This window comes from Polypterus senegalus, chromosome 9 (assembly GCF_016835505.1).
Source record: "Polypterus senegalus isolate Bchr_013 chromosome 9, ASM1683550v1, whole genome shotgun sequence".
NCBI lineage: Eukaryota > Metazoa > Chordata > Cladistia > Polypteriformes > Polypteridae > Polypterus > Polypterus senegalus.
The window spans coordinates 105,599,234-105,617,293 of record NC_053162.1 but is presented as its reverse complement, the minus strand read 5'-3'; the positions used below and the strand labels follow the sequence as shown (position 1 = coordinate 105,617,293).

The following is an 18,060-nucleotide window of genomic DNA, read 5'->3' as shown; positions in this document are numbered from 1 at the left end:
AGTAGGGTTAGCAAAAGTAAATTTACACTTGTGAGTAAACAAAACATATATATTTTAGGTCATTTCAGCACTTATAAGATTGTATCTAAATGTACTGTGCAGCCTAAGCATTGTGGTGTGGACAGGCGAAAAAAAACAAATAAGACCCAAATTGCTCTCCGATTGGTTCATACTTACCACATGTCCCTTTCCTAATTGGGTCCTGCTGATTACAATGTCTCATTACCTGATGAAATGTAATTATAATGTCTCAACATAGCCAGTTAAATTGCGAATAGCACCATCGTAGCCAAGGAAAACACAAAATATGTTTGGTACTGAAGACTCAATCACCAGCATGATACTATCATTATTACTAATGGACTTATAAATTAATGGAGACTCCCAGTACAAACTGGAGCTATTAAAATGTATTAAACTATTTATTGTGTAGGGTTGACCACAGCTGCTGCCCTTCCTACCCATGCCTGATTTATGTAAGGTTAGCATTCTAATATTCCTGCCAACATGGACAATTCTAAGCTCAGTGTCCAGAGACCCTTTGTAAAAACATAGACCCTTCTTTATTCATTATCTTCTGTCTCACTAACAGATGTGCTTCCCACCAAAAAAGGATGGGGAAATCTTTAGCCACAATGCTGGCCTTAACATCAATGGGCTGATTGCCTAGGTTTGTACATGACCAACAGCCATACCACCTGCACTTCAGAAAAGGTCATCCACCTGAAGCTAAGCCTGTTCAAGTACAGTCAGTGCTTGGATAGGAGACCATCTTGGAAAATCTTGGACTACTGCTGGAAGAGGTGTTGGTAAGGCCAGCAGGGGGCACTTACCATGTGGTCTGTATGTAAATCCAAATTCCCCGGTGCAGTGACAGGGCACACTGCTGAAAAAATGCCCCTGTCCTTCAGATGAGATGTAAAAACATGGTCCTGACTCCCTGTGGTCATTTAAGATCTCTGGGCATCCTTCGCAAAAAGTAGAGTATTTCCTGTTGTCCAGACTATATTGCTTACCATGGCCTCATCTTTCTGCCAACTTATTATTCCCTTTTTCCCTAATTGGTTAGCTATCTCTCGTACCCCTTCACCACTATTAGCTATTAGGTAGTGAGCATACTGGCACAAGAATGGCTGCCATCACATTGCCCAGCTGGGTGCGACACATTAGTGGTGGTTGAAGTGACTCCCAACTCTCTATGTAAAAGCACTTTAAATACTAATAAAAGTGCTATATAAATATTTTTGTTTTGCATCCTTCAAAACCTGTTCCTAATTACAATTCTAAACTGATGATTGTTCGAAAGTACAACTATAATAACATTTGGCCATTTCATCTTTCATCTTTTCTGAAAGACTATTATTATAAAAGAAAAATAAATCAGCTTCACCCCAGCTCAAATCAGTGTCTGAGGTTTTGAATGATATGATCCAATGGCTAGTAGACTTGGTACTCTGTTTATCATTTAACAGGCAATAGTAGTAACTTTGGGTGTCTTACAGATATTGAATACATCCTTGAAAGTTTGTAGAAATTCATCAAAGTTTTCACAACTTTTTTTTTCCTTACACCAAATACTAACTGGCAGTGTGCTTGGTTCAAATACAACACTTGGTTCTTGCCTATGTAGATATTACAAGGTTCTCTCTGTCCATGTGGGACTTCAATCTGTATCCAAAAGATGTGCAGGTAAGTTTAACTGATGCTATGTGTGTGTGAGTCGGTGTGCATATGGTGTGTTTCAGTCGACTGTTGCCCCTTCCAGTTCTGGCTTCTGTCATTTGCCTAGTTTTGCTAAGATAGGCTCCAGCATCCAGCAACCTTCAGTCATGTCTGATCTTTTTTAAACCTTTGGGTGTATTTGAAACAAAACTATCTCCATATTTAGATTTTTGAGTTACTAATGTTTACCTCAACAGGTATGTGTGCATAAATAATTATGCATATTACATTATTTTGGATTCTTCTATTGTGTATATTGTTTTGCCTTTGTAAATAATAATTGCCTTTATATTACTCCTTGTGAGGAAGTTTTAGTTTGCCTACTTATGGTTTAACTTGCATTTATCCATGTCTGATTAGTATGGTATAGAAATAAAAGATGGTTAAGTTTTTATATATAAATATCATATTCATGATGTTAAAGGTACACATCCTGTCTGTCTTTTAATTTGTGTTTAAATTACATTGCATCTGTCACAGGACTGTAATTGGTAAAAGTGTTTAGAAACAAATTTGAACTCCTAACTTACCATGTGTCAGTAACTATTACTCCACTTGACATTAAAGATATGTTTAGTGAGTTCATATTTTGGAGACACTCTACAAGTGTATCATGGCCAGTGCATGTCTAATGTAAGCAATTCATATATCAGAAAATCTTGTATATGTGCATTTATATATATCCATCCATCCATCCATTTTCTAACCCGCTGAATCCGAATAGGGTCACGGGGGTCTGCTGGAGCCAATCCCAGCCAACACAGGGCACAAGGCAGGAACCAATCCTGGGCAGGGTGCCAACCCACCGCAGGACACACACAAACACACCCACACACCAAGCACACACTAGGGCCAATGTAGAATTGCCAATCCACCTAACCAGCATGTCTTTGGATTGTGGGAGGAAACCGGAGCGCCCGGAGGAAACCCACGCAGACACAGGGAGAACATGCAAACTCCACGCAGGGAGGACCTGGGAAGTGAACCCGGGTCTCCTAACTGCGAGGCAGCAGCGCTACCACTGCGCCACCGTGCCGCCCTATATATACACATATATATGCAATAATATAAGCGATAGATAGATAGATAGATAACAGTTTAGGTATTGCAAAACCATACTCATTTACTGTTACTTAACAAGACCTTAATAAAAGCTTATTTTGATGTTATCCACACTTACAAAGCATCAATAAAGTGGTTATTTATTTATCTCTGAAATTTGGCCTACTAAGATAACTTCATTTCTGAATACTCAGCTTTGGCTTATCATTCTCTTTATATGCAGTATATCCAACATATTCACAAGTAACTGTACCAGCATATCAAAGGCTCTTAATATTCCACAATGAACAGAGATGAATAACCACTTTATTGATATTTTATATGTGCTGTTAAGACCAACTAATCTCTTGTTATATAGACAGATAGATTATACTTTATTTGTCCTCAGGTAGAAATAAAAATTTTACAGAAGCTCCAAAAAAATTAAATAAACTTGACAAAAAAAAAAACAACAAAGCAAACACACGTAAAATCTTCTGGTCTGGATAACAAAGAGCTGCTAATTTCAATACAGGCTTGTTGGTGGCTCGGATTGTGCCATAGGTTTATATTCAAAGGCATTAATATTTGGATAGAGCAGTGTACGTGAAAGGAACAGGCCTAATAGGTCTTGATTCCTTCTTTGAATCCTCTCAGAATTCTTTGAAATAGCGTATATGAATAGCAATATATGATAAACAAATGCATTTTTGCTGTACCCAAGTGTTGCCAATACTTTTATACAAATATTCATATACACAAATTTTACATACTTGTGTACAGGTACACCACCTTACTTCCATGTCTATATTTTACATGTGTTCTGTAGTATACCTAATGCAACAGACTACTATATAAAAACACTCCTGCTTTCTTTTAGGATTTCAGTCTGCTGTATGAGGAAGCACGGTACTATCAACTGACTCCCATGATCAAGGAACTGGAGAGGTGGAAACAGGAGAGGGAACAGCGCAAGCATTCACAACCATGTGATTGTCTGGTGGTGCGAGTAACTCCTGACCTTGGCGAGCGAATTGCCCTCAGTGGGGAAAAGGTGCTAATTGAGGAAATCTTCCCTGAGACAGGAGACGTCATGTGCAATTCAGTTAATGCAGGCTGGAACCAGGATCCAACTCATGTGATCAGATTCCCTTTGAATGGATACTGCAGATTAAACTCTGTGCAGGTACTTGTATTTTGTTTTTCACATGCAGACTGCAGGTTATGTGGTATTCGTAAAGAAGGTATACAGTGACACTCTGTTTCTTCTTACTGGTCTTCCAAGACAAAAAGTGTATTCTTTTCTTTTTACTATTATTGAGATTAAAAATTAAATCAAAATGAGCAAGATACAAGTCAATCAAACATACAATGCCACATCTTATTTGAATAAGATACCCCCTCATCTGTTCATTTCGAAAGAAAAGAAAGATTTGGAAGCACTCACCCAAAAAGCTACCAAAGGCTCACCATGTTTAATCAACTGAAGTCAGCATGGATCTGCCAAACTCTAAAAAACTCATGAATTGCCCTTTGTAAATGTAATCTTTTCTACTTTTATGCAAAACAGGATGACACTTTTCAAATGGTGTTATGGTTAGAAGGGTAAGGATTGTTGCAGCTGAGCAGAGAAGGGACTTGGCAGTGGCATACTGTAAATCATCACAATAGATTATTCATTACATGACTTTTCCAGATGTCCTTTACATAATCATAGCGAGTGGCGCAACATGCTCCAGTGTCCTCCGATTGTATAGTTTACCATCCATAGCAGCTCAGTCCGACTGGTCTGAAACTTACTCCAACAATGTCAAACAAGATTTATTTTTGTCTTAGATCGTAGGGGTGGATTTGTGTGTGTGAAAGGGCTGACAAGCAGTGAGCGCTCACCTGAGTGAGTACAATGCATAAGATAAAAATGAACCCAGGTGTTTCAGACCACAGAAGGGAGGCTGATTTCTCTGATGTCTTGTGTTGTTCATACCACAACAGAATTGAAAAAGGAAAATAAAAGGATGATATTGGTAGTGAACTTGTCATACGTGAATATACAATGTCATGCAGCACATTACTGGTTGTCAGAATTCAGCAATGCTCTTGATACTTTGGAAATGTTAAACTGTGCTGAAATGTCCGTACAGAGCTGTGTAGTATGCAATTTGTAGTCGTGTAATTTGATATTCACAAGGCAACAAAATCTAGCATCATTAGTCATTAAGTTTGACATCCCCTCTGAGTAGAAGTCACGTAATGGGTCTGCTTCTGGCCTAAAACCATGTTGTTACAGGACTATTGATTATTGTGGATTTAAGATTCTCTTTTAAATACTACACTGCAATTTTATTAGAGAATTATTTTTTTCTATTGCATGATTGACTCCCCGGTTGGTGGGGAATGTGAAAGAAGGCATACCTTCGATTGAACAGCTCGTTATTACTGTGGATGTTCACACAGCAGGAGCACCCGATTTGACAGTGTCTTCATCTCTGAAGACACTCTCTTTCTATAGTATAGAGTCAAACTGATTAATATTAGTAAGAAACAAAATGTTGCGGAAGGTAAGTATAAATTCCTCATATGAGATTTCACAAAAAAACTCAGTGGCACCACCCATATGATGAACAAAGAATTAACATCTAATCATCTTTCATAATAAAACCTGAGATAAGCTCTGCTCCTTCATAATCCAGAATTGGATTGAGCAGGTTTGAAAATGTTATGTTATAGGTAACTCAGGCATCAAAAATAAGATTTTTGTTTATGGACTGATTGTTCATGTGATTGATATATATATAAGTTACTTTGATGATAATATGAGCACCATCTATTGCATTGTGAAAATCTGCATGTTGGAGGCACAAAACTAGTCATTCAGAAGAAGCAACATAAGATAAACACTATATATTCCTTATTATGACTAGCTGTTTTTCCCTGTAAAATGCTTCAACCCAAATATTTCCTATGGTTGTTGGTCCACAATTTGTAAGTCCCTGACTTGCCTGTTAAGATACCACTGTAGGTAAGAAATGTCATTCCATGTCATTTTGCAAACAAACCAGACTCCACCTTACTACTGTATACTCAGGGCTGTTTATTTTCTGGCAGTTAATCTGCAGGACATTATTTAGGCAATGGGAGTTTTAATTGTGTAAAGGGATTAACTGAAATATGAATGATCACACAGAACCAAATATTCGTAGAAAATGTAATTCATTTTAATTATCCATGATATGCCAAATGGTTCACTCCCTCCCCAGACAACAAGATCATCTGAAGCAGTTTTTCCCAATGCAGTGTTGTGGTGAGACAGAGCGAATCTGGCACCATAAAGCATAAACCAGAATGGGCAGGATAAGCCTCCATTGCAGAGCACATTGACAGCCACATTCATCAGTTTGAAATGGCCAGTTAACAACATGCACATCTTTGGGATGTAAAATGAAACTTGACAAAAAAAAAGACCAGATTGCTTTACATTATTGTATTTTTCTGGAACTGTAAAAGTATTTCAAGACAAGTGTTAAATAAATGTATGCCCCTACCTCTCTTTTTAACACAGATTTAAGAATAATGGGAATGGAGTAAAATACTTTTGTCTAGAGATAGCATTTCTTGTGTAAGCATCTCTAGACTGATACTCAGGGATGCAAAATTGAGAAGATTTACACCATCGAATCTCAAAATCCATGATACAAAATTTTCATTTCTGTCTATGCACTTTCAAAATAAAAGTTACACCATTGCCGGAGGTGCAAGTAATGATATCTATTATAAAAGGAATTATTGGTCATTTTCTTTTAAATGAAATAATAAAACTATTAATTAAAGGGAGAATTACATTATGCTTCAAAGTAATTGCACTTATGAAATGATAAAGGAAATGAGATGCTAGCTGTATAGCTTGTTGAAGAGGAGAAGATGACGTGAATCACATAAAATTGGGCTCACAAGGATTAAACTATTCTGGAGCAAGCAAATACAGAAAATTGCCATTTTTGTGGTATTCTGGATCCACATACTGTAAATCTTCCACATTCTACCCATGTCTGTGTGGATTGTTTTATGATACTATGGTTCCCTTCCACATCTTTTAGATCTTAAAGTAATAATGAACAGCAGAATCTAGGTGTCTTATCAGCTTTGCATGGAAAAGTGCCTACTTTTTTGGATAGTTTTTACTGTTTTGTGTTCCAGGTGTTCAGGTGAATGGGATCCTGCTAATGTGTACACCCCAAGATCTCATGTGCACTACTCCTAACCTATTATAATTAACGTACTTATTAAAAATTAAATCAGAAAGGGCTTGCAGTAGCATTTCTGACTTCTACAATCCATAATACATATATAGTGATATTGATTTTACATTCGTCCAGCTTACTTTGCCATATTACAGAGGGGCTACCCTGGGAGCATCAGGTACAAGATGAGATGCCAGTATACTGTATTTCAAGGCACATGCACATTTACCTACACACTTACCAGTCCAATTTAACTGCCAAGTCAGAGCACTCTGGAGGATGTGCAAACTCCACAAACTGTTGTTTTAAGTCCAAGAAATGAGCCCAGAGCCCTGGAGCTAAGAAACCCCCGCAGTACCCACGGAGGCCCCACGCTGCCCTTAAATGGAGTACAGTACAGAAAACATTTAACTCAGATTGTGGCAATGTGCTACTCAAAAGAGAACTCAACGTTAAATTAGCCAATCACTATACTTGTTCTTCAAAGTTTAAAAAACGACCTCAGATGTTCAAAGAGACAGCATCATCAGGAATATTTTGCTAGGGGATAATGTAAGGTGACCTCTTTGTATGTCTTTCAGGATGCAAGTGACTATAACTCTGCACACGGCAGTGGTGTGTGGGAATATTACTAATGCATTCCTAATTTGCCAGACTGCCTCTACTTGCCACGCACCAGCATGTGCTGGATCCAAAAATGTAAGAACAGCTAGAAAGAAAAAAAAGTTGTTCATTACAGAGATATTAATATTAAATACAGGAGCTACCAACTGGCCTGACATCCTGCTGCTTTCTTTTCAAAAAGTGTTTCATTTTTTTGCAGTATCGCTCAGAAAATCATGGGTTTACAAAATAAGACTGGCATCCCTCAGGAATTCCCTGACTTCAAGTACTGTTATGGTGTGAGGGGGGATGATTACACGACAGGACAGGCCTCGGGTTTTTTTCCACATAATAAGCAAAGGTGAGAGGACAGAGGCAAATGCTTTATCTTTTAGTTGCAGCAACAAGCTCTTGCCACACAGAGTAAAATCATGCAGCAAGTTACAAGGTCTGTGTTAGCCTGTAGGGGGGTTGGGCAATGGAAATTGATGGCTGCCTGTCCCCTGGCCCCTTTTGTTTAAAGTGTGAATCAAAACCAGTATGCAGCTTGTGGCGTTGAGGCTGAGGCTGGGACCGAGTCACCAAGACACACCTCTGTCTGTGCCATTCAATCATTTGTGCTGATCCACACAGAAGTAACCCAAATGCAGCCCTCCCAACCCCCAACTCAACCTCACCATCCCTACCCACCCCATTTGGCTCACTGCATGCTCCAGAAGAACATTGCGTGTTCCAGTAATGAGGTAATGAAAAAATAAGTCCTCAGTGTGTTGTGTGGAAAATGGAAAAAAAGAAAAAATTTGCATGCATAATTTATGTATTACTCCCTCTTAAGATATAACTCCACTTTTAAACCGACTGCCTAAAGCAGTTTAAATACACGTATTGCATTTTTTAATACTGTACTTAGAATCTTTTAAACATCTTAAACTAGTTTATCCTTCTTTTAAAGGCATTTAATGACATACAGTATATTTAATTGGCCACATGTATTAACAAAACATTTTAGTATAATCCATGTCATTACACAGTGTGTACCTGAATAGACTCTGAAGCCTTGAGACCGAGCTATGCAAGTTATCCGAATTTCTTCAGAAATATATATAATTATAATTTTAAACAAAACATTAGAACTATAAAAAAGGACCATTTATTGTTAATGGACTGGCATCCTGTTTTTTTAAACGTCAAAAGGAATAGCATGCGATCTAAGGCTTCAGTTTATGAATAGAGGGTGCCCATCTTCTTCCTCACCATCTGCTAAAGCTGAATGAAGCTTTTCACAAATGACTTTCTTGCTTTTCTGTCACAAGTAAAAGACAGGGCACAAAAAAATCAACCTCAAAACTGTGAGGCAAGATGACAAATGAAACAATCCTACCACACCCAAGTCATGCTCTTTAATGTTCTGAGTAATTAAGACTACATCACTCGTTGTCCTTGGGAATAATAAAACAAAACATATTAAAAAAGAAACTAAACAAGAATGACAAAAAAGAGAAAGAACTGACAGAAACTATCCAAAACTCATTTAGCTTGTTTTCTGGAGGTTTGCCCAGTAAATAATTAAGCCACACCCAAGCCTATCCTTGATTTCATTGTAAATGTTTGTAGGCTTAGTACTGGAGGTATTTTGGCATTAAACCTTTCAGAAGAGATCATCCTGTGGCACTTCCCATAGTGCCAGTGAAATACTGAGAAAAGGATACAAGGACAAAATGACAGTATTACTTCTGGTCCAACTTAAGAATAACCCACTCTCCATTGTTGGGGTGCAGTACAGTACGTCCTCTGGAACATTGCAGGCACTAGTAGCTCATTGCAGGATATACTCAGACATAAACTCACACTCACTCTTACTGCCCAACCTAAAATTTGCAAGTTTTGGGAGTCCATCCATTCCGCTAATTGTCCTAACATGCCAAATTCATTTTAAAGGTTTCAACAGCATCAGGGACAAGACAGGATCCAGCCCTGAATGGTTTGACTGTCTATCATAGCTCACACTTCCTTTTGCACACACACCCAGGATCATTCATAGTAGATTATGTGAGAGTCATCAGTCAACCTAAACTGCATGCCTTTAGGGTGTGGTTGGATGACCAGCATATCTGGTGGCCTTGAATTCATGAACTTGTTTAAATTGCTTTAAGGAATGCAATGCAAGGGTATTTTTTTCTCCTTTATGAACCCAGTTGGGACTTACAGGGTTGAAAAATTTTAAGATCTAATAAGTTATTTTATACATTTTTTTCTGAGATTTGCATCTTCCTAAACACAGTAGATCTGTTTAAGTTCATTCCCAGTTTTTTTTTACCATGAAGAATATGTTTCTATCAGTGTTAAATATATCTGAGGTATTTTGTTGTGCTTTTCCACAACATTTCATATTTTATGATTGCCCCCAATTTGCGGACAGTTTTGTTAACAGTTTTTACAAAGTTATAGATGCAACCAAAAATAGGCTTTGTCAATTATCATTTCTACTTAGTTCTCCAGTGGTGAATGAAATCATTGACATTTCAATTATATTGTAACAGACTGTATTTTATCATTAATCATTTGTGCTATTAATATACATGTCTGTATGGGTGAGGTTCCTCCTTGGAGATTCATGAGCTGCATGCCATTAAAGGCTGGTTTATACTTGAAACAGCAAAAGTGACATCAGGCTTTGAGACTTGTGCTGATGTGGCAGACATTTATCCCAAATGTTGAATTTCAAAGATAAGTTTGTTACGCTTGTGCCATAATGATGGATAACGGGCAGAATATGATTCAACAGCTCATCAAAATGCAAGAAAAATATGCAAAACATTTGAAATGCATCTGCCCATCATGTAAGTCACCTTTTATAGGGATATCTGTGCCTCATGGAGTTCAGTGAATCCAGTGATTTGGCGTAGGTGCATAAATTGTGATCATCACGGACAGCGTTGCCAGGTTCCTAAAAAATGTATAGTTCAATGACTGCTTAAAAATGGCAGACTTTGCCCAAAAAAATTGCGCATTGCCTGAGGTAGACAAAATGACACGAATGTGTGGGTGGCGTCAAAGCAAAAGGGTACATACCAAAGCCCAAGTTGGCAGCAGGTTACCTTTGAGATATTTCACTGTGATAGAATGGGTATATATATATATATATATATTTCCAACCCACTGAATCTGAACACAGGGTCACAGGAACCAATCCCAGGCAGGGTGCCAACCCACCGCAGGACACATACAAACACACCCGGGCCAATTTAGAATCGACAATCCACCTAACCTGCATGTCTTTGGACTGTGGGAGACAACCGGAGCGCCCAGAGGAAACCCACGCAGACACAGGAAGAACATGCAAACTCCACACAGGGAGGACCCGGGAAGCGAACCCAGGTCTCCTAACTGCGAGGCAGCAGCGCTACCACTGCGCCACCATCCCACCCCTGAATGCCATCACACAGTTGAGAGGCGATTTTAGAATTTTAAAAAACATAATACAAATGCTAATATCAGGGGAAGTGGTGCCAGATGGATGAAATGCATGGTCAAAATTTGTTGGGAGTGGGTTGAAAAATAGCCCAAAATAATGCATTGTTTTTAAAAACTAACCCAAAAAATCGCAACTTGTGAGACTCAATTTTTTTCCCCACAGATGGCAATCAAAAATAGCCATATTGGGGGAGAAAATCTCTGACCTGGCAAAACTGGTCATGGATCTACTCTTGTTTACACATCTTTGCATGCCTTTTCTCTTTTGATTTAACTGATTCTTCATGCAAAATACCAGCCTGTCCATCAGTAAACAAGCACACGCAGGTGCCTGCACACTGTTTCCTCACACACAGCGACATCACAAAGTCTACGTTCTTAGGTTGCAGGTTTATTACATGTTATTATCGATTTACCTGACGGCTCTGTGATTGACGGTGGATAGTAAACTTTGTTAAAATGGTATTGAAAAACACCACTTGTTAGTTGTTTCTTCAGTCGTTTTAGTGTGCACACTGTTTGTTGTGTTACCAATAAATTCTTCAATGGGAGCTCATCAACAAAGAAACATGTAAAATTAGATTTTATAAAATGTTAATAATAGTAATAATTATAATTAATATTTCATTACTTATGCAGTGGGCTGGCGCCCCGCCTGGGGTTTGTTTCCTGCCTTGCGCCATATGTTGGCTGGGATTGGCTCCAGCAGATCCCCCTGACCCTGTAGTTAGGATATAGCGGGTTGGATGATGGATGGATGGATGGAATTCATTACTTGACACCCAAGAACTCTGTACAAAGACATTTTAAAAGAAAAATCCTTAGAATAAACATACTAATCCACTTCCATGCCTTTTGTGGTAACTTGCTCTTAAACATTTACACATGTAGTTTTTTTTCTGGGGATAAAAGGGGAAAAATATTTCCACGGAAAAGGCTTTGTTGTGGAACTCAAATTTCACCTCTGTCCTATGAGTGCTTAAAACCGTGTGAATGAAATTGTTAAAATTCTGTCCAAAAAAAAATCCCTTGCCTGTCATGCCCACCCCTTTAAATTGGGGGAAGATAACTATCTTATAAAACTCATATACTACATGCATAGTTGATGATGGCAGTTTTAAACTGATCAAAAGGTTTTAAAAAACTTGTAGAAAGCATTCAATGGTAATCTTTATCTGCTGTGCCCCCTTGTGAAATGAACACTGGGTAGTTAAAATGGTGCACAGTGTCTTTAATAAGCCTATCAGGCAGCTTTCTATAACACTTTCTTATCTATTGTGCCCCACTATCCCTTCCACTAGAGGAGATACTGCTTTCCACAGCTGAGTCTTTCACTATAGAAATTCATTTCTCTGTAAGCTGCTTGCAAAATGACCACTGGACAGCTGAAATTGTTCAAACTCTATTTTAAAAGTCTTTAGAAAGTCTTCAATATCAATTTCATGTTTAATTTGTCTCTCCATCCCATCCATTAGTGGGGAAACTCATTTCCACAGTTGATTCTTTGTCATTGAAATGCTCTTCTGTTTACAGAATGAGCAATGGACAGCTAAAATTGAGCTAAACCTATTTTAAACGACACTAGGAAGTCTATTGTCACTTTTTTCTCCGCTATTTCCCCAGCTGGAACAGAACCCCTTGTCTGCTACTTTCTAAATGAACTCTGGACAGCTAAAATTCTTCAAAATGTATTTTCAAAGGTTGTAGAAAACCCTTTAAATCACTTTCATATCTGCTATGGCCTTCTGTCCCATCCATTGGAGGGACAATCATTTCCAATGCTATAGAGCTATAGAAATGCGTGCCTCCTGCCTGCTGTTTACTTGATGAATACTGGAATTGAAAAATTATACAAAAATATTTAAAAAGATTGAAGAAAGTCTTCTATATCACTTTCATGTCTACAGTGCCCCTCTGTTCCATCCATTCGAGGGGATACATTTCCTTAGCTAGGTCTTTGCCATAGAAGTGCATGCCCCCTGTCTTCTGCTTTCAAAATGAACGCCGGACAGCTAATACTGTAATTACAAAGTTTGTGACTTACTACAGTTGATATGAAAACTTGCTACTTCAGCCCCAAAAGCAAGCATATGGAATTAGGCTGTTTTACATGCACACCTTTTGCAGTGAATACCAAGAGTTGGTTGCCCCACATTTACTGGGCACATTGTTTTTCTGCACTTGGGTAACACAGGACAGTGTGGGAAAAGTTTGCAGATACTCTTACTGAAAAAGAACCTAATCATACAGATTTCTCCAATATTCTACATCTTGATAATATCTTTCTTGTTCTGCCTATTTGAGCAGCTTAGTGTGAATGTGGCTTTTCAGTATAGAATCAAAAGTATGAAACTCTCTCAATGTCTCAGCCATAGAGGATTTAGTCAGATCAACACAGAAAATTGATTTCTTAAGCAGTGTAATCCTGAGCCCTGTGTCAAACACTGGCTCACTTCAAACAAAAGGAAAAGAAATCCAAATTAAATAGGATGGCCGTCTGCCACTTACATTTTGATGGTCAGTGACACAGGCTCAGAGTCTGAGTAAGATTCACTATTCTTAACACTAGAATCCCTGAAGCTTACGAAAAAACTCGTAATCCCAGGCCACCTTAAATTCCTTTACAATTACAGTAGAGTCTCGCTTATCCAACATTCTGTATTATCTGACGTCCCATCGCAAAAAAAAAAAAACGCATCAATCGGAAACAAGAACTGCAAGTTGCGAGCGTGAGCGTAGTCTGTTTTTAGTTGTTAAGTTCATTTTTTCAGTTAAATTTTTCTGTTGTTTTGTTGTCCTCTCTGGCGCGTGTGTGTGCGCCTGTGTCTCTCTCACGCGTGTGTGTGTGCGCCTGTGTCTCTCTCGCGCGCATGTATGTGCGCCTGTGTCTCTCTCGCGCGCATGTATGTGCGCCTGTGTCTCTCTTGTGCGTGTGTGTGTGTGTGTATGCCTGTGTCTCTCTTTCTCTCGCACGCATATGTATGCATGTGTCTCTCTCGCACGTGTGTGTGCGTGTGTCTCTTTCTCGTGCGCACATATGTCTGTCTGTGTCACTCTCTCTCGCACTCTCTCTCTCTTGGTGCACAGGGAATGCACAGGGAGAGACTGAACACGTGCGGAAATCATCGGCCCGCACAAACCGAAAGGGAAACTGGCTCGTTTGTATAACTAATGTGTGGTCGTGAACAGATGCAAAAGTTTGGCGAAAGTTTTGGTCATAACCCGATTTGTACGTGTCCAGAGATGTTCGTGAACCGAGGTTCCTCTGTATTAGGTTCGTAATGTGTAAATTTATAACATAGTTTAACGTTTAATAGGCTTTTTCTTAACATCTCCCATTATCCGACATTTTCACTGATCCAACGTTCTGACCGCCCGTTTATGTCAGATAAGCGAGACTCTACTGTACCAAAAATTTACACTGGCTTTTACAGACTCAAATCAAATGTATGTTTTTACTGTATATAGTAACACTACTCAAAACGGTAATTCTGGAAAATGCCCAGAATCAAACTCTTGATTTTGAGTCAGCAGTTCTTACATCTGCACGACCCAAGTGGTTGGGTCAGTGTTGTACCCTAACCCGATTTCTTTTTCTTCGGTTATATTCTTGTTTAAAAGCACACTTGTTTTGTTATACGTGTACCTTTTGTGAAAATGTTTATTTGATATTTGGACTTCAGTCTTCACACATTATACACCATGTCTACATTTTGTCAATTGTTACTAAAACATGAAAAACGTTTCGTTTTTAGTTATGTGTTCAGCAATTACTGCCTCATATTTCCTGTCATCCTACATTTGCAGACATGGAACACACATGACTTGCATGTGGTCCAAATAACGATATATTATTTACCCTATAAAGCTCCAGGCACCTCCCACACAGATAAAGAGTCTTGAGCTGGGAGAAATTTTTGCAAGAGTTGAGCTGCGGCGGTGGGGAGGATGGGATAGCAGGCTGCTTGTGCTTATTTAACATTTGCAGATCAAAAGATGCTAATGGAGAGGTGCGAAGGAATTTAAGGTGGCCTAGGATTACAAGTTTTTTCATAGGTTTCAGGGATACTAGTGTTAATGATTGTACATAGTTATAAAGTTATAATGCCTTTCAGTTACCCAAATCATTAAGACACAAAAGCACAAGGATGCACTGCATGAGAATGAAAATAATTAGGCACAAATACATGGAGGTTAGAATGGGAAAAAAATTAAGCATTAATATTTTACACATTTTATTATTTGTCTCTTAAATCAAAGCTATTGGCTCCTAATTTGTTTCCTTTAGAAGCAAAATGCTTACCATGTGTTAAGATGTACTATAGGCAGTTTTCAAGCTGAGTAATGAGGTAGGCACAAGAACATGTACTCTACTCTAAAACAAAGTGTCAACACTGAGTTATCTCAACCAACAGAATGTTGACAGTATGTTGATTTTAGTGACACTAAATAATTGTGAAAGGCTGGAGCTGCTTTATTTACATGGGTGCACAATGTCAAGAAAGAAAAAACATTTTTTCGTAATCACTAATGGTTTGCTAAAACATAGAGGTAGATATCTGGGAGTTATGATACAAGGCTAGTTCAAAGTGGCTAATTCCACTACATCTGTTCATAGTTTATTTTGTGTTGTTAGTAGAAATTGTTTCTTCACATGGTGAACCATAAACACATTGAATAAACTACCAAGTAGTATGGTAGAGAACAGGACTTAAGGGCCTTCAAATCTCAGTTTGATGTTATTTTGGAGAAATTAGATGGATAGCTTTAGCAAGCTTTATTGGACTAAATAACCAGTAAATGTATGCTGTAGGATTGTTCTGTGATTAGTTTATGACAGTACATTCAGAGTTGATGCATTATGCTAGTCCATTAATATAACTTAGAGATTGTCTTGCATACTAGGGCATTTACACTCAGGTGCACTTCATAGATTATCCCAATGTGAAGATCTTTCCACCCCATGGAGATATGGCTCTTAGTTCTTTCAGCTCTCTGATGTCATTTGCACCTAAAACCCAAGTTCCAACTCCTCTTTTGCCAGCTCGATATCGTCTGTCTGCCAGCCTGACTGAAGATGAGTGTGAGTCAGTGATGCCCCAGTCCTAGATGTCAATGATCATCCTAGTTTAGTGCCCCACATCATACCAACTCTATAAGCTTAGAATAAATGGCATTTATGTGCAGAGAATACAGATAAAAGGAAGATGATAGCTGTTTTTTTTTTTCAAATGCATCATTTTACTTATTATTTTAAGTTAAATTGGAGAGCAAAGGTTCATCAGAAAATTGGCATGTTCATTTGTTTTAATTGTAGCAGTCAATTAGAAAACCTGCCAAGTGCGCAGCTTGCCAGTTTTATGAGCCCATATGTAAAATACATTTTTTAATGCATTCAATCAATGAGGTGTATCTCCTCACTTTAATGGCAATGACCCAAATTCAGAAAAGTAACGCAGATACATACGTGTTTTCAATTGCTGTGTGAGCTAAAAAGAGTTAACTAGTATTAGATGCATGCAGCTGATTTTGCCAACTTTATTCCAGCATGAATGCATGGAAAAAAAATCTCAAAAAAAAAAACAAGGCCGAGGTCGGTAATAATTTAAATGTGATTAGTTCAAATGGAAACTTTAGCCCCCATTTAACCAGAGGTATCTGTTTATCCGCACGCTGTGTTCCATAATAAGTATTTCTCCCTTTTGACTTTCACAACAAGACGAAACGCAGAACAGCAGAGCCTAATTGACTCTTTGTTGGTGCAGGAAGGGAACAGACGCATTAATGATAAGTAAAGCAAATGGGAATATTTTTATGTCCAATGCATTTATCACCAATTCTTGTGAACTTTCAGAGCTACTCTCATTGTACTGCCCTTAAGCAAGACCTTTAATATTTTTTTCTTTTTGTTTTTTTGATTTCTCACTCTAAAGAGCTGTGTAATAAATAAATACAGAGTTAAATCATTGGACTTTATGGCACTAATCTGCAAGCATGCTCTTCCGGCATAGAAATATTTAGTTGCTTTTATTTTTCCTTTCATTTAAATTGGCTGACTCTTTTAGAACTAGCTTAATGAGACTTGTCTGAATAAAATATTAAACACAGTAAAAATAGGATTTTGCGTATAAAAGACTTTTTCCTAAAACCTCTATAGGGAAGAATATTTTCAGTAAGCTTTTTAACAAAGTGTTAGGGCTGGCTATAGAAGAAAGGCCAAGACATGATAGGAGTCCTTCGTCTTTATGCATTTGGCAGTCGCTGTGCAAATTTGCTCGCCAGCTTGTGGTAAAATAACGCGTTCAAAGGCATAACACAAAAATAATTTGTATAAAGAGTCTTCCTTGAGTTGTCTTGTCTCTTATTGTCTTGTGTCTTGTTTAAGTAACATACCTACAATTTTTAAATATCTTCAGTGAATTACATTTTTTTTTTCTTCTCGGTCTCTCCACTGTGCATGTGACTTGTCTCCTGTGAAAAAAAAAAAAAATAAGTGTAACAGACAACCTTGCTAACACCCTTCACAAATTTCAGAAGGTCTGTTAAACTTCTTGTTAACCATCTTCAGAAGCATCATACTTACAGGATGTGATGTTTATGTTGATCGGTAACTTAGCATGACTCCATTTCAAATACCACATTCAATTTTCACCTCCCTAACACTTGGAATATTGCTGGAACCAGATTTTTCTGCAGGAAGAGGCAGTATTTGCAGGAGTTCATTATAAAAAGTATATTTCAAAGAGAACATTTTATAATTATTTCAATATTCGAATAAGTGCCAATATTAACACACCCTTGTATACCGGAGCCCTGTAATATTGCAGAGGGGCTAAATTCCATTGCATATTAAAGAATGAAGGTGAGACCCCATTTGCAAAATATCCTCAGATTTTGTTCCATATAAAAGACTGCTGTATAGAGTGTGAAGTACACAGATAGGGATACATTTTTAAGTAGATAATACAAAACACTGGGGAAA

The 18,060-nt window shown here is 38.0% G+C and overlaps 1 protein-coding gene across 2 annotated transcripts in view; it reads left to right on the top strand.

The window, feature by feature from the left end:
- The window catches only part of LOC120535614 (BTB/POZ domain-containing protein kctd15), a 125,188-nt gene that overhangs the window by 94,806 nt on the left and 12,322 nt on the right, over window positions 1-18,060 (top strand). For both annotated transcript variants that reach the window (XM_039763565.1, XM_039763567.1), the window contains exon 4: window positions 3,644-3,949. In XM_039763565.1, coding sequence (XP_039619499.1) covers window positions 3,644-3,949 — 306 coding nt within the window. The remainder of the gene's footprint in view (window positions 1-3,643; window positions 3,950-18,060) is intronic.